Source organism: Phyllopteryx taeniolatus, chromosome 5, assembly GCF_024500385.1.
Source record: "Phyllopteryx taeniolatus isolate TA_2022b chromosome 5, UOR_Ptae_1.2, whole genome shotgun sequence".
Classification (NCBI taxonomy): domain Eukaryota; kingdom Metazoa; phylum Chordata; class Actinopteri; order Syngnathiformes; family Syngnathidae; genus Phyllopteryx; species Phyllopteryx taeniolatus.
In genome coordinates, this window is record NC_084506.1 from 10631637 (window position 1) to 10657567 (window position 25931).

Below are 25931 nucleotides of genomic sequence, written 5' to 3' on the forward strand. Positions count from 1 at the left end.
TTGGCACTAATTAGGTCGGAACTATAGTCACATGTTGACGGTTGCAACGAGCCAACTTCACCGTGACACACAGACGTCATTTGCTCATATTATCGTCAGGCCTTGTTTGGTAAGTTTAATGGATGTAAAATTACCTACTAGTTTTATGTGGTCGGCGACACGCATTAAATAAGTGTCATGTTTACGTTGCACCAGCATGACTCGATATGACACGCTTTATTTTTGGCTTAAAGTGACAACACCTTGTCTGATTGCTACAGAAGCTAACTAGCTATATAGCTGCACGTAAGACGACTGTATGTTTGCAGCTTGTAGTCATAAACAATTTGAATTAACTTGCAAATAGTTTGGTTTAGATTGCCTCAATGTGGTTTCAGACAGTGAACGTTTCCTTGCCTCCGCTTTTAGAAAAAAAAAAGCTTATTTACCAGCTAATGCTGTTTTATATCATAAGGCCTTGAAAGTCAAAACGAAATCAAATAAATGAGTGAAAATCCCACTGCCTTGGTTTAAATTTCGGTTATGATTCCTGAATGTTTTTCGTAACTCGTTTTTGCGAATGCAAACACCAAATTGTATTTAAGGTATAATGTGTAGGGGCAAAAGATGTCCGCTCGGGGGAGCCAAAGCTGTAAGCACCACGGTTCAAGCCAATTGCCATAAAAACTGATAAACTGATACGTGGTTTCGAGGTTTCGAACGGCTCGCAGCGGTTATAGAACTAGTGATGGGATGATGATACCTCATGGAATGTATTGATACACTACACAAACTGACGGCACTGTATTGCCACTATGTTGGTCACTAAATAGTGACCCCTGCAGTAGTTCTAAAATCATTGCAGCTAAACAAAATGAAAATAAGATTGAAAAGCTTACATGCTGCAAAGCCAACATCAGCCTGTGAAATATTTAATTGCTAGTCCTTTACTTAAAATATGATCTCATCATTGTATAATTTCATTTGCTCAATTTGTTTTTTTATGAGAAGAGTTTAAAATGTGCTTAAAATCGCAGCCTCATCCACTGCTTGCTTGTTAGGAACTGCAAGCCAAAAGGAAATATTTTGTTAAAAGCTAATTAAAGGACTATAATTTTTTATAATCATTATTATAGAGTCACACACACAGCCCTTTCTGTGTAATAAACTATTTGGGAAAATTCTAATTTTATGTGAGAATTTCAACATACGTGGGGTACTCAGACGAGTATCTGCCATTTCGAGCTCTATACTGCCTCAGCATTGAAGTGCTCTTAATGATGTAAGATAGCTCTGTGGAGCAGAGCTGACACTTCACCTACAAGAAAATAAAAATTTGTCTGAAAACAATTCAAACCTCTTACCAGAAAAGAGTACAAACATATGTAATTAAAAAACTAACAGCCAACAATGCCCAAAGGAGAAAAATATTTACCTTTTGGCGTCAAAAGATCAAAATTATTCCAGACTGGGGAAAACTTCTTCGAACGATCCATGAAGTTTGTTGAACAAGCAAAAATCCCAAATGCAACAGCAAAACTGCATCCAACAAATCCGGAACATGTCGACACAGTTAGTTTCCTTATGATAATTTGGCGCGGCATATCCAAACGACAATTCCTGTATCGGTCACGTGTTTTTTTTTTTTTTTAATTTATGTATTTATTTTTTTATTGTTTTTTTTCCCCTTAAAGCGTTACACGCACCAATACCGGGTTTCACTCCTGTGCGCTCGGCACAGTGCTGACGCACCAGTGTTGTTTGTCCCATCGCTATATAGAACACGTCATCACGCATCACAAAAAGGCACACTCAGTTGCCATAGTTGCTCTCATTTTGTTGTGTTATGAAATGTTGCAGAAGTGTTTTTCATAAATAGTTTGTTAATGATAAATGCCCTTTAACCATTTACAGTATTTGATATCCATGATATTCACTAGGCTTCTCGTAGCACCCAATTGCCCACCACTAGTAGTTTTGCCTCCCTAGTAACGTGGTCGTCCTACTGGTATGCCGAAGATGTCCTACTAGTTTGCAGAAATGTCATACATTAGTGGAAGGCATTTAGTACTTAAGTAATTCTGCTTGTGTGCCCTAGTTGTGATAGTACATACTAGCCTACTACTACATGGACATTGGACTGAATGTCAAATAAAGCAATTTGAGCATTTATTTGAGATCCTTTAACTAGTAAAACTTTGTCACTAGTAGTAATAGTAGCATGCAGCTGTCAACTACTGAAGTTTTGCCTCACTAGTAACATGCAATTTCCCTACTAGTATTGCAAAGCTGTCCTTCTTGTGTGGCTCAAGAGTGTACTCATCCATGGACCTCAAAGGGACACTGTGATGCTGTGAACATTGGCACTTATTCCATAGTTCTGGACTTACTAATTATGACTGCAGAAAAAAAGCCCCCAAAACAGACTCAGTGCTGGTAATTTTAGGATTGTTTTCTGATAAAATAATAGATTTTCAGCCAGATTGTGGCCCCCAGCCTATCACGGCCTCACACGTCAGGTACAGGAGGTGATGACGTTTCCTCATTGAACTACTGAGCTGTGTATTCTGCGGTGTACTGTAATTTCTCATGTATAATGCGCATTTTTTACCCAAAGAAATTGTCAAAAGTCAATAGTGCGCAATATACATGGGTACAAATTCTGCCTGGGTAATCAAACATATGAGCACAACTGTGTGTTTTCTAATTTACTAAATAAAAATGGGGCTGTGAATTTCAAAATAAGAGCAAATTTAAGAAAAACGTGTAAAGTGCTTAACTTCAGAATAATTATTTGAACAAAACTAACAAAATACAGATAATACTTTGTTTTGATCATATGGGTAGAAGCAAAATCATGCATTGAAAAAATGCATTATACATGGGTCGAAGGGTTTTCTAGAATTTTGAGGTCAACTTTAGATGTGCGTATTATACAAGGGTGCACATTATACACGAGCAATTACGGTAATTTTTCCCTATATTGAAAGTCCTGGACACCACTTGGTCAGTGTTCAAGGCCAGAGCAAAAGCTGAATTATGTGTGTGATGTTACTCCTCTACAGGTGAGTTTCAATGGCAGGAGGAGGGACGGGTGTTGATCTCACCAGGAAGTTTGTTTCGCAAGCAGAACTTGATGAGAGGAGGAAAAAAAGACAGGAGGAGTGGGAGAAAGTTCGGAAGCCCGATGACCCAGAGCGTAAGATCACCTACAAAAATTCCAAACAAAAGACTCATGTGGATCAATTCTAAATATTTACAGCTGTGAATATACATTTCTTCTTCGTCAGAGGCCCCAGAGGAAGAGTATGACTCGCGTTCACTCTTTGAGCGTCTGCAGGAGCAGAGAGACAAGAAGCAAGAAGAATTTGAGGAGCAATTCAAATTCAGTGGGTATTAATGTCTAGTTTTTAAATGTTCTACAATCGATTGTCGTTTGTCTTCCCTCTGCGACTTTTTCAAGATGATAAGCCCAAAGATGTTTAGTAGAATAATTACATAAATAAATTAATACAATTCTTCTAGTGAAGCCATTCTTTAGTTGATTTAAATGTATGCTTGGGATGGTTGCGAAATTCCTCTTCTGCCTCTAAAGAAGAAAATGAGGTGTGTGGGGTTTTTTGCAAAATTTTATTTAGAATCAAGGTTAATGATTCCCTTCACTTTAACTAAGGCCTGCCGCACACTGAGAGATGTGGCAGAACACGACTGAACTCTCATGCACTGTGTAGGGTTCTGCAACTAGTTTTCATGAGTGGCCGACTGTCGGCAACAGGCTTTGGTGTGATTTGGAATTTGAATTGCAGATGAACAGCGTTGCAATGTCGCTGACATAAATGTCAATCAAAATTGCCTTGCTGCAGCATATGCTTTCGCAACAAAAATTAGGTTTCTGGGTACAAAGCAATCCAGCCGGCCACTGCCAAGGCAAACCAATATAGTCAGTCAATCGATCAATAAGTCAATCCAACTTTTCATTCAAATTGATGCATTCCTAATAGTAATGCTGACAAATCAAGGCCAGGTTAATTAAAAAAAAAAAAAAAATGCAGCCAAGTTGGATGCAATCAAAGGGGAACAAACAGACAAGCACATTATATATTCTGAGGTTCATGTAAGATACAAATGATATCATTGGATATAGCATTGCAAATGAGGAATGCTATGCAAAATTAACGCCTGAGTTTGTTCTTATAATACCAGTTTAAATATATTTCTCTACAGCAAACACAGGTCAATATTGTGAAAGTCTTGTAATGTCTTTGAGCATCTTCAAGCTATTACCTTTTTGTGGTTTTCACTACATGAAGGTTCCCTGAATGTATTTTTGAACAGTCTGTAATGCTTTTTTTCCACAAAATGCCATGATTTTGCTGCAATGTTCTTAGAGCAGCTTTGTTTCCATGGCGACAGAGAACATGGTGAGGGGATTGGACGATGATGAGACCAGCTTCCTGGATGAGGTTTCCCGGCAACAGAGTCTGGTGGAGAAGCAACGCAGGGATGAAGAGAAACAGGAACTATTGGAATACAGAATATCCTTTTGGTCATGCCAACATTTTATTTAATCAGTGCCAGTATGGCTAACTCAGTAGTCTTATTTTAGCCCCTTTACACAGTAGTCATCTGAGATGACTTTTTCCACCTTTACCTGCTCTCTCTTCTGTGTATAAGATACCAATCCAAGATGGGGCTTTGAGGTGACCCGGGAATTTGCCATCTTCCCAGGTAGTAACAGAGGTGGATTGCCACCATCGTGTAAGCAGTGTAAAGTGAACACCCGAGACTCACGCCTCATACTCCTTTGTGTTGAAAGTAACTGTTGCTGTCGCGCTGATGTTGCCACATGGCGAATTAGGAGTGAATGCCAAGCGAATGCATGCCAACTTAGGCTGCACAATTATTTTGACCAATATTGTAATCGCGATTATTAATCACGATTATTCCTCATTTTTCGGGAAAAATCTTTATTATAGCACTACTTTTCAACAAACAATATGGAACAGTTTTCAGTGCAAAATGAATCTAAAAATAAGAATAAATGATACATAATAATTAAAAAAAATAAATGTACCCCCCAAAAATTTACTTTACCAAGGACTAACTGAATAAATAGGGAATTACAAAGTGCAATCACAGATTGCAACTTAATGGACGCAAATACAGTTAATGCATAAAATGCAATAGCATTAGACTGCAAGCACCGACTTTTCATTTGAAAATCCCTGTCAATATAGTGAATGGAGGAGGAGGGTACGTCTCAGTATTTCTGCTTCACCATTGGTCAGTCATTGGACTGTCACAAACTGCAAAGAACCCGAAAGTTGTGATTCCACTCACTATTTACTCCCGGCATTTTTTCATTGCAGCCGAAAAGTTGAAGTCAAGGCAGCCGTTACAACGATTGTTAATAGTGTCTTACTGTGACATGCCGCCTCCGCGACAACGTGCTGAGAGGGCCAACTTCAAAATAAAACGTTCATAAATTACTACATTGGACATCAATGCTCTTTTAGGCTTTTATTTTGAAGGTGGCACTGAAGCGCAGTGCCAGAGCTTAATGAACCCTTAACAATACGTTCGCCCCTCTGGTGTGTGGCTGACTAGGTTGCGGGCACTGCTGCAAATGAAGCACTTTTCATATGTAGCAGTGCCTGCATTTTAAATGCAAAAAATTGCCAACATTCAGGCTCATTTAATCATGGCAGCCAAAATTACGATCACGATTAAATTTCGATAAATTGTGCATCCCTAATGCCGACTTTACCGTTACATCTCTGATCCGCTAATTTACCGCCAATGCAGTATGACGGCAGCTTTTTGTTCACTGCAGTGTCACTTCATTTGCTTGCTTGTCTGTCTTTGGGAAGCAGTTTGTCAGTTTTCTTACTCTAAATGGGAAACAAGCACTCACCAAGCATTGAAGTAATTTTAAGTGAGGGCTACATCTTGGCAGTCATGACTCTATGTTTACATACTGAATTTCACCATACAGTGGAACCCCCAAAGTCGTAAGTAAAAAATAATGACTTCGTCATAATGAAACCTTTGCTTCTTAGGTAAACATAACATTCAATAAACCCCCATAAAGTAAAATGGCTCACGCTTTTGAAGACTCCTGAAGGGCACGTAATGGGGGCAAACGGGCAAGTGTCGTTTTGTACAGATTGCTGTATTGTGAGTTGCCAAATTCAATTTATGGTTATCATTGAACTTTCACCTTTTCCCATCACTGATACTGTACTGTAGCATCACAAAAAGACAAAGCAAAAGCAAACAAACGCGTCATGGATTATTCCTTTAGATCCTTAAAGGACCTATAGCGTCCAGATGGCCTACTGTGTAGTTCACTAACAACTTTGTTTTTTTTTTTACCTAGAAAATAAAGCTGATAGTCATTTCCAATATCAATTGGTTTCGGAGCAATTGGTAAATAACTCATTGCCCTGGGAATGCCCCTTTTTCATTGCCAAAATCGATAATGCCGCCATGTCTTGGTGTGACATCAGTGACGGAACTGGTGACCAACTTCGCTGCATAGCCATGTGGACAAAGAAATGCACGATACTATGAAGTGGTATTTGTTTTATATATCTTTTTTCGGGAGAATCCCCTCACCACAAGAATGACAACTTTTCAGGAAATAAATAAATGCCCTCTCACTTGAGTTTCCAAACACCACTTTAAGTTGGTATTATACCTTATATTGCTATCATACAGCATACCATGTGCACACTCACATCAATACAACGGCACCCCAAAATTGTATTCAATCTCTAAATGAATGTGTTAAAACATTGCAAATTTTTTACTGTCATTAAAATGGTACGCGCACTGCGTCTAGCTGTGCACATCGACAACCGCGTTCACGATGACAACCGCACCGTGCAAAAAGCTTTTAACTCATCACATGACCAAACGCCTGTGTTATGTCATTTTCCCAAACTCTTTTCCAAAGGTCTTGAGTGATTCAATAAATATAACGATGAGCAGACAAAACCTATGTATATAGGCAGAACTTAATCTAGACAAGGCTTCCCTCATGCAGCAGCCTTCCTTCTGAAACTAAGAATTTCAGCTATTTATTTTACAAAGCAATCCTACTCAAATGTCTCTAAACTCACTGTTTTCACTCATTATTGTCCCACCCAAAAAAAACATCCAGACTATCATTGTTGACGACAATTATGCTGCAAAAGACATACCGGTACTAGTTTAATAAGGAAATGCGCTCGTCTTCTACTGCCGACATCAGCAGGTTCACGCAGGTTTGGACTTAATTGTGGGTGGGCCAAGATCTGGCTGAAAAGCAAATATGTCATCATAAAACAAGCCTAAAATTACTACTGAGTCTATTTTGGGGGGATTTTTTTCTGCAGACATACGTTTTTCAGTCCAGAACTATGGAATAAGTGCCAATGTTCACAGCTTTAGAGAGTTCCTTTAATGAGATGAAGTCTCGAAAAATGATTGAACACCAAGTTCTGTTTTACTTTTGAGGCATATTGTTCCATAGTTGTTGAGCTCCAAATTTTCCAACTTGTGGGGTGTTCAAACATGTCTGTTCAACTGGATTACTGTAGTACTAAACCTCAAATGTCACACATAATCATACAGTGGGGCAAAAAAGTATTTAGTCAGCCACCAATTGTGTTAAGTTCTCCCACTTAAAAAGATGAGCAAGGCCTGTAATTTTCATACTTCACCTACTGTATGAGAGACAAAATGAGGAAAAACATAATCCAGAAAATCACTGTCTGATTTTTTTAAAGGAATTTATTAGCAAATTTTGGTGGAAAATAAGTACTTGGTCAATAACCAAAGTTCATCTCAATACTTTGTTATATACCCTTTGTTGCACGACAAACGACACGACAAGTTGAGTTTTTACCAAAAGGTAAGGTATATTGGTTTCATCTGACCATATGACATTCTCCCAATCTTCTTCTGGATCATCCAAATGCTCTCTAGCAAACTTCAGATGGGCCTGGACATGTACTGGTTTAACCAGGGGGACACTTCTGGCACTGCAGGATTTGAGTCCCTGGCGGCATAGTGTGTTACTGATGGTAGCTTTTATTACTTTTTGATCCCATCTCTCTGCAGGTCATTCACTAAGTCCCCTGTGTGGTTCTGGGATTTTTGCTCACCATTCTTGTGATAATTTTGACCCCATGGGGTGAGATCTTGCGTGAAGCCCCAGATTGGGGGAAATTATCAGTGGTCTTGCATGTCTTCCGTTTTCTATTAATTGCTCCCACAGTTGATTTCTTCACACCAAGCTACTTACCTATTGCAGATTCAGTCTTCCGAGCCTGGTGCAGGTCTACAATTTTGTTTCTGGTGTCCTTTGGCAGCTCTTTGGTCTTGGTCATAGTGGAGTTTGGAGTGTGACAGGTGTCCTTTATACTGATTACAAGTTCAAAGGGGTGCCATTAATGCAGGTAATGAGTGGAGGACAGAGGAGCTTCTTAAAGAATTACAGGTACGTGAGAGCCAGAAATCTTGCTTGTTTGTAGGTGATCAAATAATTATTTTCCACCATAATTTGCTCATAAAGTCTTTAAAAATCAGACAATGATTTTCTTGATTTTTTGTTTTGTTTTTTCCCCCTCATTTTGTGTCTCATAGGTGAGGTATACCCATGATGAAAATTACAGGCCTCTTCTTTTTAAGTGGGAGAACTTGCACCATTGGTGGCTCACTAAATACTTTTTTGCCCCACTGTATAAGAGTAATACAAGGCTAAGGTGAGACTTTTTTTTTTATCTTTTTGTTTCAGCTAAGTGATCTTGACCCACGCTGTATTTCTTTGTTCTATTGCGACACATAGAGATCTCTTTTGCATTTCAAGTCAAACAGGCTATTAGCCAGGATTCTTTTTTTTAATCTAGAGAGAGGAAGCATGCAAATTAATATGATGGTACCAGAACAAAACATTTTATACCCGTATGGCGCTCTTCCATTACAAGTTCCAGAACGGCATGGCCCCGCTCGGCCCTGGACTCGCTTAGCTTGGCCGCCATTGCTTTTCCATTACAACGGGCACCAATCAAAGGTGGGAGGGACTGGGGCGGGATAATATTTTTTTATTCCTGGATGAAAACCACACTCAGGAACACAAACATCCACTGGCCAATCAAATGGCAGTGATGTCACGGCCCTTCTCGGCCTGCGTTTTAGAGCCAGGTCGGAGGAGGTTCTGAGGAAAGGTGCCATTGTCACCGCCCGGCCTCGAATAAGTGTAATGGAAAAGCGACCACACAGGGCGTAACCAGGCTGGTTGGGGTTAGAACCGGTAGAATGGAAAGGGGCTGTAATTCCTTGATGTAACATCAAAGTGTATGTCCTGCACCATATGACTGTCCTGCATGTCCACCATGCTCTGTGGTTTGTAAATTTACCTCTGAGCTCTTTATCTTTTCTTCCATCTCCACAGTAGACATCCACTGTGACAGGAAGGTTTGTCTGTAGATGGCAACAAAGTGGGGTGTCCTGGAAACTGCATCGTCATGTGGTAGCTAAGGTTGCCATTTCAAGCAGTCTTGCTGCTATGGCCATCTCACAAGAATTCATGTAAACGTCATACACCCAAGACCCAAATGTGTGTGTGTATGAGTGATTTCATGGTGTAGACCCAAATGTGAATCCCCTGAGCTATGCCCTCCTGCTTTGCCTGTTTTAGATGCCTAATCTATGTCACTTGTTGCTTCCTGTGGTCACTTCCCAGTCCTGTTTTTAGCCCCTCAGAACTGTTCCACTTATTGGAGTCTAATGCTGGTAGGCTATCAGAGCTGCCACATGGTATGATGTCAGCAGTTAGAATGTGACTTCTTGCTCCCTCCTCAGGCTTCGCAAAGGTTCATTGAGCTTAACTCTGTACCGTCACAGTGCTGTAGCAAAGCAAGTGTCGTCTGACAGCCGCCCAGAGTCTGAGAAGAAGGCAACAGCTAAACAATCAGTGGTGGAGCAAAGGACCAGCCACTTGTCTCAGGCCCATTTACTGGCTGGTGCTGTCAAAAGACGCAGGTATGCACCAACACAAACATTGACTGCTTACAGTATTGGTATCAGTCATCTGGGTGCAGCACAATGACACAACCTTGACATGAAGGCACCTTGTTAAACATGTTGTTTAGAAACAGTTGCCCAATGCAGTGGACATGGCACATGTAGATGTGCGTTGGATATTTGTTAATGTGGAAAATGGAAAAAAAGTGTCACTGCTTAGCTCACTACGTACTGAGTTAAATTGTATGCCAAGATCTCCAATATTTTCAACTGCTGGCCACTGTGCCTCTATGTTTATGACTGTTTACTGCTGCATACAAGAAAACACCTGCTGGAACTGGAACCCTCTCAAGAGCAAAACTGAACTAAAAAACAGCTAGGCTGGAATCACTAAGGTTTAATAGAATGTTTTCTGTTGCACTGGTCAACTTCCAATTTGTTCGGATTCCAAAACCATAGGAAATCATAAAAATAGAAATGTGTTGCTGATTTCTGTCATTTATTAACTCTGCAGAGAACAATTTAATAATTTTCACATTCTTAGCTGTCATACAATTGAAATAGTGAGTTTACTACAGTAATATGGTAAAACTACAAACCCCAATTCCAATGAAGTCGAGACGTGTAGTGTAAAACGTAAATAAAAACAGAATTCAATTATTTACAAGTCCTTTTCAACCTATATTCAATTGAATACACTACAAAGACAAGATTATCTTCAAAATGATGAACGTTACTACTAAATATTTTCTCATTTTGAATTTGATTGCTGGAACACATTCCAACTAAAGCTGAGACTGAGCAATAAAAGACTGGGAAAGTTGAGGAATACTTAAAATAAACACATTTGGAACATTCCACAGGTGAACAGGTGACAGAGGACGTTTAGGGGCAATATTGCAACCAGATCTCCCTATCCCTGCAGCTGAAAAACACCCCCACAACCATGCTTCACTGTTGGGACTGTATTGGACAGGTGATGAGCAGTGCCTGGTTTTCTCCACACATGCCACTTAGAATTAAGGCCAAAAAATTCTATCTTGGTCACATCAGGCAAGAGAATCTTATTTCTCACCATCTTGGAGTCCTTCAGGTGTTTTTTTTTTTTTCCACAAACTCCTTGCGGGCTTTCATGTGTCTTGCACTGAGGAGAGATTTCCGTCGGGCCACTCTGCCATAAAGCCCCGACTGGTGGAGGGCTGCATTGATGGTTGACTTTATACTTTTTATAACTTTCTCCCATCTGGCGACTTCATCTCTGGAGCTCAGCCACAGTGATCTTTAGGTTCTTCTTGACCTCTCTCACCAAGGCTCTTCTCCCCCGATTGCTCAGTTTGGCCGGACGGACAGCTCTAGGAAGGGTTCTGGTCGTCCCTAACGTCTTCCTTTTAAGGATTATGTAGGCCACTGTGCTCTTAGGAACCTTAAGTGTAGCTGAATTTTTTTTTTTTTTTTTTTTTGTAACCTTGGCCAGATCTGTGCCTTGCCCCTATTCTGTCTCTGAGGTCTTCAGGCATTTCCTTTGACCTCATGATTCTCATTTGCTCTGACATGCACTGTGAGGTATAAGTTCTTATGTACACAGGTGTGTGGCTTTCCTAATCAAGTCCAATCAGTATAATCAAACCCAGCTGGACTCCAATGAATGTGTAGAACCATCTCAAGGATGATCAGAAGAAATGGACATCACCAGAGTTAAATATGAGTGTCACAGCAAAGAGTCTGAATACTTATGGCTGTGTGGTATTTCAGTTTTTCTTTTTTAGTAAATCTGCAAAATGTCAATCAATATGGGGTTCTGTGTGTACCGTATTTTCACGACCATAAGGCGGCGCACTTAAGTCTTTAATTTTCTCCAAAATGGACGGGGCCCGTTATAAAGTGGCGCGCCTTATGTGTGCACCGAGTTCCAAAATCTATAAATGTTGTTGTGTGACGTTAATGAGCGCTCCGCTTGACTGACTGGGAGCATTTCCTGCCGACACGCTGCTTATATAGAGGAAGGCGGACGTGACTGAGGACAGCATGCGGACGTAAAGAGGGAAGGGTGCGCGTGACAGAGGATGCTTAAAGACACGCCCCCAGTAGGTATATAGTTCCGGTATGTGCATCGGTTTGGCTAAGGACCCCCGAAAATGGCACCTACGAAGAGACACTCTTACGAAGCACAGTTTAAACTGCAAGCTATTAGTTACACGGAGGAACATGGAAATCGAGCAGCTGCGAGAGAATTCCAGATCAACAAATCCATGGTTCGCAAGTGGAGGAAGCAGGAAAACGAGCTTTGCCAAGTCAAGAAGACTGAGCTGAGTTTTCACGGAAACAAGGCGAGGTGGCCCAAGTTGGAAGACCAACTCGAGCAATGGATTAATGAACAAAGAACAGCCGGGAGAAGCGTCTCTAGAGTCACCATTCGACTGAGTGCAATAACTCTGAGCTTGCCATCATTTCGGGAGGCTTGACAAACCGCTGGACATCCGTGTAAACAGGGCGTTCAAAGTGAAGTTGTGAGCGGCGTGGGAGCGATGGATGAAAGATGGCGAACACAGCTTTACTAAGACTAGGAGGCAGCGATATAAATATAATATTACAATATATATATTTAATATTAATATTAGATATTAAATAATTTTAGCAAATGGCTGCAATATAAAAAAGATAGAAAATTCTAAGGGGGTCTGAATATTTTGCATACCCACTATAAACTATCCAATTCAATCTATCAGCAATGTTAGTTTGTTTGAAAAATAGTGCTGAGTTTTAATTTTGACATTTGAGATCTGATTTAAGACTTACAACCATTGTTCAAAACAGAATTAGTGAAGGTCAATTTTGATGATGGCACGTTGAAATCTCATAATTTGATTCAGGGCTGTAACTGCATCTTCCATTACAAGGTTGATGCAATAAAAACATTAAAATAACAAATATTAAAGCCACAGTTTATGAACTATTACGATTATAGAATCATGATTATGTTGTGCAATTGCACAGTATGCAGAATTATTTTTGTCCTGTTACGTAATATACTGTAATAGCTGTCCCGTGGTAATGTTCTTGACAAAATTTTGAAAATATGGAAAAGTCAGACAAATTTGGACAAATTGTTGTGGAATTGAATTTCTATAGGTAGGTTCTATAGCTCTGCAGACCTGTGTCCCATTGAAAATGTGTGGCGCATTATGAAGCGCAAAATATGACAACGGAGATCCCGGACTGTTGAGCAATTGAAGCTGTACATCAAGAATGGGAATGAATTCTACCTACAAAGCTTCAACAATTAGTGTCATCAGTTCCCAAATATTTATTGAATGTTGTTAAAAGAAAAGGTGACATAACACAGTGGTAAACATGACCCTGTCCCAGCTTTTTTGGAACATGTTGCAGCCATAAAAGTCAAAGTTAATGATTATTTGCTAAAAACAATAAAGTTTATCAGTTTGAACATTAACTATCTTGTCTTTGTAGTGTATTCAATTAAATATAGGTTGAACATGATTTGCAAATCATTGTATTCTGTTTTTATTTATTGCTGTGTTGTTAAAAAGAGAGGTGATATAACACAGTTTTAAACATGTCCCTGTCCCAGCTCTTTTGTAACGTGTTGCAGGCATCAAAATGAGTGGGACAAAGCGGTTCACAAAATGCATGGATGGATGGACGAATATTTGCAAAAAACGGTATCAGTTTGAAAATTAAATGTCTTTGTATTACAACCCCAATTCCAATGAAGTTGGGACGTTGTGTTAAACATAAATAAAAACAGAATACAATGATTTGCAAATCATTTTCAACCTATATTTAATTGAATACAATGCAAAGACAAGATATTTAATGTTCAAACTGATCAACTTTGTTTTTAGCAAATAATCATTAACTTTGAATTTTATGGCTGCAACACGTTCCAAAAAAGCTGGGACAGGTGGAAAAAAGGCGGGTACTAGACTGGCCTGCCTGCAGTCCAGACCTGCTCCCATTGAAAATGCGTGGCGCATTCTGAAGCGTAAAATACGACAACGGAGATCCCGGACTGTTGAGCAATTGAAGCTGTACATCAAGAATGGGAATGAATTCTACCTACAAAGCTTCAACAATTAGTGTCATCAGTTCCCAAATATTTATTGAATGTTGTTAAAAGAAAAGGTGACATAACACAGTGGTAAACATGACCCTGTCCCAGCTTTTTTGGAACATGTTGCAGCCATAAAAGTCAAAGTTAATGATTATTTGCTAAAAACAATAAAGTTTATCAGTTTGAACATTAACTATCTTGTCTTTGTAGTGTATTCAATTAAATATAGGTTGAACATGATTTGCAAATCATTGTATTCTGTTTTTATTTATTGCTGTGTTGTTAAAAAGAGAGGTGATATAACACAGTTTTAAACATGTCCCTGTCCCAGCTCTTTTGTAACGTGTTGCAGGCATCAAAATGAGTGGGACAAAGCGGTTCACAAAATGCATGGATGGATGGACGAATATTTGCAAAAAACGGTATCAGTTTGAAAATTAAATGTCTTTGTATTACAACCCCAATTCCAATGAAGTTGGGACGTTGTGTTAAACATAAATAAAAACAGAATACAATGATTTGCAAATCATTTTCAACCTATATTTAATTGAATACAATGCAAAGACAAGATATTTAATGTTCAAACTGATCAACTTTGTTTTTAGCAAATAATCATTAACTTTGAATTTTATGGCTGCAACACGTTCCAAAAAAGCTGGGACAGGTGGAAAAAAGGCGGGTACTAGACTGGCCTGCCTGCAGTCCAGACCTGCTCCCATTGAAAATGCGTGGCGCATTCTGAAGCGTAAAATACGACAATGGAGACCACGGACTGTTGAACAGCTGAAGCTGTGCATCAAGCAAGAATGGGAAAGAATTCCACCTACAAAGCTTCAACAATTGGTCTCCTCAGTTCCCAAACGTTTATTGAATGTTGTTAAAAGAAAAGGTGATGTAACACAGTGGTAAACATGACCCTGTCCCAGCTTTTGGTGCTTCTTGCGGTATGGGCAGGGGCCAGGTCCTGTGGAAAGATGAAATCTGCATCTCCATACAGATCCTCATGATTCCTTCATGAAGTCCTCTAAAACTTTCTGGTAGACTGTTGCGGTGAGCTTGGATTTAAGACAACAGAATTTACCAACACCTGCACTGGACATTGCACCCCAAATCATGACTGACTGTGGATATTTCACACTGGACCTCAAGCAACTTTGGTTCTGTTCTTCACCCGTCTTCATCCAAACCCTTGGACCTTGATTCCCGAATGAATGGCACACTTACTTTCATCGGAAAAGAGGACCTCGAACCACTGGCCGACAGTCCAGTTCTCCTTGGCCCGTTGAGACGGTTCCTACGTTGGGCTCAGGCTCAGAAGTGGCTTGACCTGAGGAACCTAATAGTTGTAGCCCATCTCCCGGATGCGTCTGAATGTGGTGGTTTTTGAAGCTGTGACTCCCACCTCATTCCACTCTTTAATCTTCTCTGTTTGATAATCCGCTGGAGCTCACAGTCATCTCTTTTGGTGGTGCATCTTCTCCTGCCACATTTTGTCCTTCCACAAAACCTTCCATTGATATGATTGGACACAGCACTCTGTGAACAGCCAGCCTCCTTAGCTATGAACTAATGTGGCTTACCCATCCTATGGAGGGTATCAATGATGGTCTTCTGGCCAGTTGTCAAGTCTGCAGTCTTCCCCATATTGAACCCAACTGAGACAATTCAACCAAATTGAAGCAATGTAATGACACCTGACAAAACCTGTGCAGGTGCTTTGAGTTTGGTAGATGATTAGTGTGTGACACTCACTTTAAAACATTTATAGCCTGCAAAATATGGGCAGATTTCTTCACAGTATTAACATTTTTTGAATTTGAATTTGAATTTTTTTGAATGCCTGATTGTGGATTTTATGAGCTGGAAGCCCAAATTATGTAAAATGAACAATAAATAGTTGAAAGTATTTAAATTGTGGGCCCTGAATCTATAATCTATGAAAGTTTAATTTTTTAAATGGAATTATGGAAATAAATAATATAATTTTCCATGATATTCAAATTTATTTGGAAAGGGTCCTGTACATTTTGTAATAGTGTTTTTTTTGTTGTTGTTACTGTAGTTCACGACTTACCGGCCACAAATTCCTTGTGTGTTTGTTTCAGCATGTATTGTAATACAAATCTGTCCAACAGTTTAATAGGCTCTCCCTCTACTCAAGTTACATCGTGTGTAAAAAAATATACTGTATCAACAATTTATGATATTTGCCAATAAATGTACTTGCTAAATAAACTGGATAACATCACTGGCAAAGTTATTGACTCGAAAACATGTAAATACAATCTACTAAATCTGATGGTTAAATACAAAATATTTAGCCACGGTGGGCTTCGATGTTGTGGAATTATGATCATTTAGGTATTTTTGTTGATCGTTTAAACAATTAGTGTCCTCAGTTCCCAAACGTTTATTGAATGTTGTTAAAAGAAAAGGTGATGTAACACAGTGGTAAACATGATCCTGTCCCAGCTTTTTTGGAACGTGTTGCAGCCATAAAATTCTAAGTTAATGATTGTTTGCTAAAAACAATCAAGTTTATCAGTTTGAGCATATCTTAAATATCTTGTCTTTGTAGTATATTCAATTAAATATAGGTGGAACATGATTTGCAAATCATTGTTTTTATTTGTTTAACACAACATACCAACTTCATTGGAATTGGGGTTGTATATTCACTTGAATATAGATTGAAAAATATTTTCAAATCATTATATTCTGTTCTTTGTTTTATACAATGTCCCAACTTCATTGGAATTGTGGTTTGAATAAAAGTTTTTCAACCTTAAATGGTAATGACAAATGACATGCAATAAAACACATTATTTTGTAAATAAAAGTTAATCATTGTAAAACAAACTCGATAGCACACTATCTTTACCATACAACAATATATTTTAAGTTAATTTATCTTAATTTTATGCTGTATTTAGTGAGGTATATAATGTTCATACTGTCTTAGTATACTTTGTAGGTTTCTTTGTATGTTGCTTTCCTCAGAGGGTTGGTCATGAGTTTGCTGAAACATGTCAGGTAAGTTAAACATTTCTACGCTGTGTCATACAAAGAAACCTAAATAGTATACTTGAGTGAGGCATCCTGAAATCTCATGCAATGTGCAATTTCTTCAAAAGTTGAATTTAATTCCTAATTTTACAGCTGTACATTTGAGGTTTACAGTGTACATAATAAAAGAACCATAAAGCTCTGTAGAAGTACACAAGCTTGATTGCACTTTTTTAGTGGTGGCTAGTGAAAGCTTTCCATCCAAACCTCTCTTTTCTTCCCTCAACCAGTTCTTCCCAGTCATCAGACAGCAGTAAGAAACAGAAGGTGGAAAGTGAAGCAGCAGGAAATGGAGACAGTCACACAGGTGGGCATCAGCATAAAGCCTACAACTGTGTTCATATCTCTTTGTGTACCAGTCTCAACAATTTTGTGGGAACTCTGCTTGAGGTTACAGTTGTTCAATAACAGATTAGATAAATGCAGTGTTTCCCAACCTTTATTGAGCCAAGATATCTGTTTGACATGAAAAAAAGAACTCATCGCAAACCCCTAAATAAAAAGTACTAGACTTTACACCGATCTGATCTGCCTGATCAGTATCGGTCGATATTTAGCATTTTATGCAGATCGGCTTTGTCATCATTCGCTGAGCCGATCAATGACGTCACTGCAAAATCGTAGCAGGAAGCCTTGAGTTAGGTTTTATGAGTTGCAACAGGTGAATACACGGGTATATTGTAGCCTTATGTCACCTAATGGAAGAGCATCTGGCAGAGATGGATGAACAGAAACCATTTCTCTCCTGTATAATACGCACCAGAGTATTATGCGCACCCCCATAATTGTCTCAAAAAAATCAGGAAACACTTCTTCCTGTATGTAATGTGCAACTATGACTTTCTATCCATTGATACATTTATATGCATAGATCATTTTACACTTGAGACTATATGAGTCCCGGGATGCACGTCATGGAAAACAATGAGCCCCAGCCCTTGGAACATTGAGTCCCTGCAATTTATCATCACGGAATGCAGATACAGTAATCCTCTGCTATATCACGGTTCGTGCTTAGCGGTCCCGCTATCGTGCATATTTGTAGCAGAATCAGAATCAGAATCGTCTTTATTTGCCAAGTATGTCCAAAACACACAAGGAATTTGTCTCCGGTAGTTGGAGCCGCTCTAGTACAACAGACAGTCAATTTACAGAACACTTTGGAGACATAAAGACATTGACAAAAAACAACAACAAACAACAATTGTGCAAAAAGATGCAGAGTTCTCAGTTCGAATGGCTAATATCGCAATAGTCCGGTGCAATGACCATTGTGCAAAGGGCACTGAGACTTCAAGGAGTGTATGCGGTTTAAAGTGACGAGTAGTGTGATAATCTGGGACAATGGTTGTGCAAATGTTACAGATACTCCTCAATCAGTGTGCAAATGGAGCAGATGCTACTCTGGCATGAGTGGCCACTATATGCAAATAGTGCAGCACGGCGAGACAACTACAGTGAGTGCACGAGTAATACATAATACAGAAATGTGACAACGAACTCAAGTCAAAAAATTGCCAGCTTGTTGTAATGGAATTGTAAGTTAGCTGTTTAAGAAGTTGATTGCAAGAGGGAAGAAGCTGTTGGAATGTCTACTAGTTCTAGTTTGCATTGATCGGTAGCGCCTACCTGAGGGAAGGAGCTGGTGACTGGGGTGGGGAGGGTCCGAGAGGATTTTGCACGCCCTTGTCTTAGTTCTGGCACCGTGCAAGTCCTCAAGGGTGGGTAGGGGGGTACCGACAATCCTTTCAGCAGTTTTGATTGTCCGTTGCAGTCGGAGTTTGTCCTTTTTTGTAGCAGCACCAAACCAGACTGTGATGGAAGAACACAGGACTGATTCGATGACCGCTGTGTAGAACTGTCTCAGCAGCTCCGGTGGCAGGCCATGCTTTCTCAGAAGCCGCAGGAAGTACATCCTCTGCTGGGCCTTTTTGAGGACGGAGTTGATGTTGGTCGCCCACTTCAGGTCCTGGGAGATTGTAATTCCCAGGAACTTGAAGGTCTCGACGGTTGACACAAGGCAGCTGGACAACGTGAGGGGCAGCTGTGGCGAAGGATGCCTCCTGAAGTCCACGATCATCTCTACAGTCTTGAGCGTGTTCAGCTCCAGGATGTGTCGGCCGCACCACAGCTCCAGCCGCTCCGCTTCCTGTCGATATGCAGACTCGTCACCGTCCTTGATGAGGCCGATGACAGTGGTGTCATCTGCAAACTTCAGGAGTTTGACAGTCGGGTTCGCTGAGGTGCAGTCGTTCGTGTAGAGAGAGAAGAGCAGCGGAGAGAGGACACAACCTTGGGGCGCCCCAGTGCTGATGCTGCGTGTGGATGAGGTGGCCTCCCCCAGCCTGACCTGCTGTGTCCTGCCCGTCAGAAAGCTGTAAATCCACTGGCAGATGGCAGGTGAGACGCTGAGCTGGAGAAGCTTGGATGAAAGGAGTTCAGGGATGATGGTGTTGAACGCTGAGCTGAAGTCCACGAACAGGATCCTCGCGTAGGTCCCTGTACTGTCGAGGTGTTCTAGGATGAAGTGCAGTCCCATGTTGACTGCATCATCCGCAGATCTGTCCGCTTGGTAGGCAAACTGCAGGGGGTCCAGCAGGGGACCTGTGACACTCTTGAGGTGGTCCAGCACAAGACGTTCAAAGGACTTCATGACCACAGATGTCAAAGCGACAGGCCTGTAGTCATTCAGACCCGAGATTGCAGGTTTCTTGGGGACTGGGATGATGGTGGAGCGTTTGAAACAGGATGGAACTTCGCACATTTCCAGTGATCTGTTGAAGATCTCAGTGAAGACTGGCGCGAGCTGGTCCGCGCAGACTTTGAGGCAGGATGGGGACACGTGGTCCGGGCCTGCCGCTTTGTTAATCTTTTGTTGTTTGAAGATGCGTCTCACATCCTGTTCATGGATGGTTAACGCAGAGGTCAGAGGTGTGATTGTGGTCGCGGGTGCGGCCGGGTTGGTGTGTGGTGTGAAACTGTCCTTTTCAAATCTGCAGTAGAAGGTATTCAAGTCGTTGGCTAGTGTGCTATTGTTCTCAGCTTGGGGGGATCGTCGCTTGTAATTAGTCAGCGACTGGAATGCATGCCAGACTGATTTAGAGTCGTTTGCGCTAAACTTTTTTTCCAACTTTGCTGTATAGATCCTCTTTGCAATGTTAATTTCTTTGGTCAGCTGGTTTCTAGCTCGATTATACAGGGCCCTGTCCCCGCTCTGATATGCGTCCTCCTTAGCTTGGCGAAGCTGTTTAAGTTTTGCAGTTGTAACACTCTCATACTGTTTGTACAATGTGTTTATCCATTGCGCTTGCTCTCAATTTATTGTGATGAGGCCTGCCGCAATATAAAATATTTTTAGGACAATTTATTTTCCCAAAAACAATAAAGGATAGTATTGTTGATTTTGTTTTTAATGCCACTGACATTATGATATTCGAGCATGATATAATTTGCCCTGGTAATCAAACACAAGCACAACTGTATAAGGTTCTCTCATTTACTGAATAAAAGTAAAGCTGCATTTCACAATGAGAGAATATATTTAGTGAGAAAAATGTTGATGTGTTAAATACTTCAGTCACTGTATATGCACTTTTAAAAAGTGCTCCCAGTGGGAACGTCCCACTGAGAAGTACAAACAAAAATGACACTGATCGTTCCATTTTCAGTACCCTTTATTCCAAATGTTTTCTTGCTTTATTGCTCATTTTCTGATCTTTCTCCATCTTTTACCCAACTTCTTTTTTGACTATGGAGCTTCTGACGCGGACTGCAGTTCGGCAGTTAGTGATCTGTTTTAAACAATGTTGCCACGATCGAGCGAGCCAGAGCAAGCGCTTTAGGTCCTTAGCTCCTGGGCTAGCGAACGTATTACTCTAAAGGCTAAAGGAGCTAAACCGCTCGCTCTGGCTCGCTCGATCGTGGCGACCTCTTTTAAAACAGATCACTAATTGCCGGACTGCAGTCTGTGTCCGGTGAAGTTAAGCACTTTATTTGAACATGTAATACTTTCTTTTTATTTACTTGCTCTTTTGAAATTCACAGCCCTACTTTTATGTAGTAAATGAGAAAATATATGTTTATATATGTTTGATTACCCAGGCAGGATTTGTAAGATGGGTGCAATTCTTTAAAGAAAACATGAAGGGCCAGGGGAAACGCATTTAATTTTATTTTATGGGATTCAAATTAAACTGTCACGTATTTCAGAAAAGCATTAGCATCAAACCAAACATAACCATAAATAAATTGATGGTTGTTGTTCATTCATCAGTCGTATTTATATAAAAAAAAAATTCTGCCATGTTATGTAAATTTATGAGCACAACTGTACATATATGCAGTCATACATACCCCTGTCATATTGGAATGAAAGTGTAAGATACACCTTTTTTATATCCACTAGGTGGCGGTGGCATTTTGGAATGAAAGTGTACAGCTTTTTCATAACCATTAGATGGTGACATATATTTATAAAATGTGAAAGTTTTTTTCCAATTTCCCCTATACCTATGTGTAATGTGCACTATTGACTTCTGACAATTTTCTGGGGGGTAAAATGCACATTATACACGAGAAATTACGGTATCTACTCATACCTCATTTCACTGTGAATTTTCCCACTTTTGCTATACCCATGTGTAATGCGCACTATTGACTTTAGAATTTATTTGGGGGAGAAAAATGTGCATTATACATGAGAAATTATGGTACTGGTATGTTATTGATAAATAAATTATTTTTTTATTAATTCAGGCAAACTAAGTGAAGTTGGATAATTTCCCGCAGCACAACAGATTATACCTCTCGGCACACTATGGTGCCGGCACCCTAGTTGTGAATCACTCGATAAAGCAGACAATTTTCTTTGTTTCTATTGGCTAATAACATGATTTTAAAGGGACAAAATCACACTTCAACAGCCTACCCGTCTTCTGAGTTCCATGTTGACCTGAAGCTCTCAGTCTTGACAGTAAGTTGTGTTGTTCAGAACAGGAGGGAGGAGGAGGAGGACAAAGATCAGGGGGAGCTGAAAATCCACAAGCCGTCCCAGGCCTGACACCCAAGAACCCATCGCCCCCCCTTAATTCTGGTCCAGCTGTGCTTCACCTGCCCTCTGCAGCGGTGTGCATCGGCGTCCTGCCAGGCCTGTGCGATTATTCTGGCAGCAGCGACTCTGACAGCAGCTCGGACAGCGAAGGTAGCGTGGACGTAATCATGTTGCCGTATCCAAGGCACAGCAGAGCCTATAGATAATCTGTTTCACACACACTGTATGTATTTGTTAATGTGACACATGCACACACTCCTACAAAAGACTACATTGTTTCTTAGAAGTATACCTGACCACACAGTTTATAGTAGTCACGTTCTCACAAGAAATTAGTAGTGAATCATAATGAATGGGTACTGTTCGTCGTGCAATGGTGAGTACTACTGCAAAACGTTACACAAACATTCTGAGCTTTAATCTTTTGCTAATAGCTGCAACAATAACATTGCTGTTAGGGATGGGCCCAATAATTGATAGGTAATTAAAAATGTTGTCATTTGTGTGGAAGTGTTGATTAATTGTGTCTTAAAGCATTTGAGGCAAATTGGAGGGCACTATTTGGGTGCAACCAACAGAGGTAGTACTCCACTTGTTTGCTGTTTAAAGAAGTCAACATGTCACATATGGTAACCTGAGATACATCTGACTGGACGTCCACTATGGCACAACTCCTCCATGGAGCTCTACTCTGCTGTAATAACAGACATTTAGGATATTTAGAAAGACATTCTTCCATTAAAAATAACTGATTAATTGATTTCGATTTTCTTCATAACCGATCAAGGTAATTTAGTCAAAGGCCTGTTCCTAACTGCATTTTCTTTCTTTCATACCAAATCTCACTAAATTATCATGAGAACAGGCTGCCAACAAACCTTTTCGGTTAGGGATGCACGATAATATTTTTTCCCACCGATACCTGCTGCTTCTCCAAAATGATAACCAATATCATTTTTTAAAGTGGTTTTTAACAGGGGTCTTTAATAATTTGCAGACCAAGGACTCCCACACTAATGGAAAGCTGGAGTGGGGACCCCCTTCTTATTTATGTAATATATAGTTTTATCTTAAACTGGTTCTTTAACCTTCTTGTTGTCACTATTTATTGATTTAAGGTTGAGATTCCATGTATAAATGTACCTTGGTGTTGTGCAATCAATACTATAATACAGTTCAAATATACATTTTTTTATATTTACAAAAATATATAAGAACGGGCGATCATTCATGTTCATTTAAAGGCATTTGAATTTGTGCCTGGGCGAAGTGTGCCGGGGGCAGGGTGAGTGTTGGTGCTGAGCAAGGCCGCCAGACGCACGTCATTAGTGGCTGCGCGCTCGCGCTGGCCCCGTCAAATAAAGGAGGGCTGTTATGAGTTTTGATGTTAATTTCATTTGTAGATCTAATTTATTGTTCAATGAGCCAATGTTGGAGAGGAAAATGGATAGGAGCAGCGTTCTGCAGGGTTAGCTTTTTCCTTAGTTGTTAGCCAACCATGGCAGCCGTGCTTTTGCATGGGGCCAAACCGCCCCCGCTTGCTCCTCTCTTGGCGTGAGCTACTATCCGCTGCTACGTAGGCCGCTGGGTCTTGCCGAGAGCTGTGCTCCGAAGAACGGAACCGGTCGCAAGCGTTGTAGTTCCAAACTCAAAGTCACTGGATGATTGCGATTTCAGCAAGTGCTGGCGATCACATGCTCGACGAGTTGTGTCAAACTCATTTTTGTCACGGTCCACATTGTAGTCACGGTATCCCTCAGAAGGCCATTGACTGTGAAATCATATAAATGTTTAGTCACCGCATGTTATTATTACATACACACAACAAATTGATGGATACCTAGTTTTGAAATCAGAAGTCAATGATAATTTGTTCAACAATAATTCAGAAGATGCTTGCAATATCTCAAGGATACTATTTATTACATTGTTCAGAAAATGCTTGCAATATCTCAATGATGCTATTTATTACATATGAGAATTTGAGCAAGAATCATGAAAGTTGACACAGATTATTTGCTTTCGCTGGCCACATAAAATGACTTAGCGGGCCAGATTTGGCCACCGGGCCTTGAGTTTGACACCTGTGTGCTAGACTGTCAGGAGCCAATGCAAAAGCAGCTGGATGTTGGCAAGTAGCGCGACGCTGAATAAAAATGCTCGTTGTTGTTGATCTAGTTTTTTAAACATATCGGACCTAGCGGTGTGACTCCCCCCCCCCCCCCCCCCGAGTTATCGTGCATCCCTGCTTTCCGTGTTTCCTGTGATTTTGCACTGTGACAAAATTGAGATAAATAGTCATAAAAAATTGCAACATGAAAACCAACCATTTCAATTGGACTCAATCTGTGTAGCTACTGTATTTGTGCTTTTCCTATTGTGGCCCTCAAACATGACACTTCCTTCCCTCAATCACGTTTCATGCAGTTTAACCAAGCAAGCAATCCCGCACTGCCTTCTCTGACGACGTCCCGATCCCCCCGCACCCCCCTCCCAAACCAAGCCACAGTGACGGCAAGCTGTGCTTTTGGCTGTGGGAAAAGTGATTGACAGCTGTGGAGGAAGGAAAAGACTTCTGTCTTTGACTCGCGTATCACATGACTCGCACCTTTGTAGCTACCAGCAACAGATTAGTGAAATGCGGCAGGCGACGCTCTTCTTTAGGTCCATGCATTCAGAATTATGTTGGAGAACAATGGAATGTGTGTGTCATTTGTTCCAAGGTCACATAATTCAGGGAATACGCTCATCTGTTTACTCCTGCCCCAGACTCCAAAGAGGAATAAAGAACTTTCTGTTTTAATTGTTTACTGTGTGTGTTTATTGTTAATATATCTACATTGATGGGATACAATGGAAATTTTCACCCATATTTAAGACCGGCCTGTTGAAGCCCTGTGCGGGCCCTGAAAGTTGTCAATATTGCCAAGAAATTGTAATTTTAAAACAAAATGGTGGGCTTCAACTGGTTGTTGGAATGGTTTATTTTTCTCATTAGAGATGTGCTGACTGAATGTCTTGTTGTTTGATGAATATTTCTGGGGCCTTTTTTGTCCTTTCAAGAGCTATTAAGCAAATTTTGAGGGGTCTTGATACCATTTTGCAGCACGTTAACAAAACGCATTCTTTACAGAAAAACAATCTGGTGCACCAATGAATTTAGTGAGAAACAACCTGAAATTGAGAACAGATGTTTTGTTTATTAACCTGAGTGCTGACAGACAACTTTACAAAATGGAGGGCAACACATTTAGATCAAAGAGACAGCAATATACATTTTAATAAGTGTAATTACACAAGTCTGCACAGCATAAAACATTGAAAAATATTTAGCTTATCAATACATATTACATCATATGAATAGACACTCAATCTAATACTGTATGTATATCACAAACTGCTTGTGCACATTCTGAATTATTTTTTTCTCAAATAATGCCATCAAAGTGTGACAGAACCCTCATGTTTCATTACAGTATTTACAAAATCTGCAACACACACCAAAAAAATCATGCGTTATATGGTCTTTGTTCATTTGTAAACAGTGACTGGTAACATGCAGGATGATCCAAAGCTGTAACACAGAGCTGGCAAAATCGTCCCATATTGAAGAGCAGCATCCCACAGCTGTCATGTATTTTAGTGCTACAGCTGCTACCCCAGCAGCCTCACCCTCCTCCCATTCACATTGAATAACTTCTCTACCTACAAATTGGGAAACAAGAGGGTAGGGTCCACCACAAATCAGCCTTC

At 40.3% G+C, this 25931-nt stretch overlaps 1 protein-coding gene and 1 long non-coding RNA gene across 2 annotated transcripts; both read left to right on the forward strand.

Moving 5' to 3' along the window:
* psme3ip1 (proteasome activator subunit 3 interacting protein 1) lies at window positions 1-24981 on the forward strand. Its single transcript, XM_061772620.1, has 8 exons — window positions 1-109; window positions 3045-3178; window positions 3270-3368; window positions 4393-4514; window positions 9869-10008; window positions 17359-17435; window positions 22119-22328; window positions 24606-24981. The coding sequence occupies exons 2-8, from the start codon at window positions 3055-3057 to the stop codon at window positions 24608-24610; spliced, it is 777 nt and encodes a 258-aa protein (XP_061628604.1). The 5' UTR covers window positions 1-109; window positions 3045-3054; the 3' UTR covers window positions 24611-24981.
* LOC133477651 (uncharacterized) lies at window positions 4545-9843 on the forward strand. Its single transcript, XR_009788441.1, has 4 exons — window positions 4545-4707; window positions 8337-8464; window positions 8713-8729; window positions 9829-9843. It is a non-coding gene; the product is annotated as an uncharacterized LOC133477651 (long non-coding RNA).
* Window positions 24982-25931: the final 950 nt, after the last annotated feature.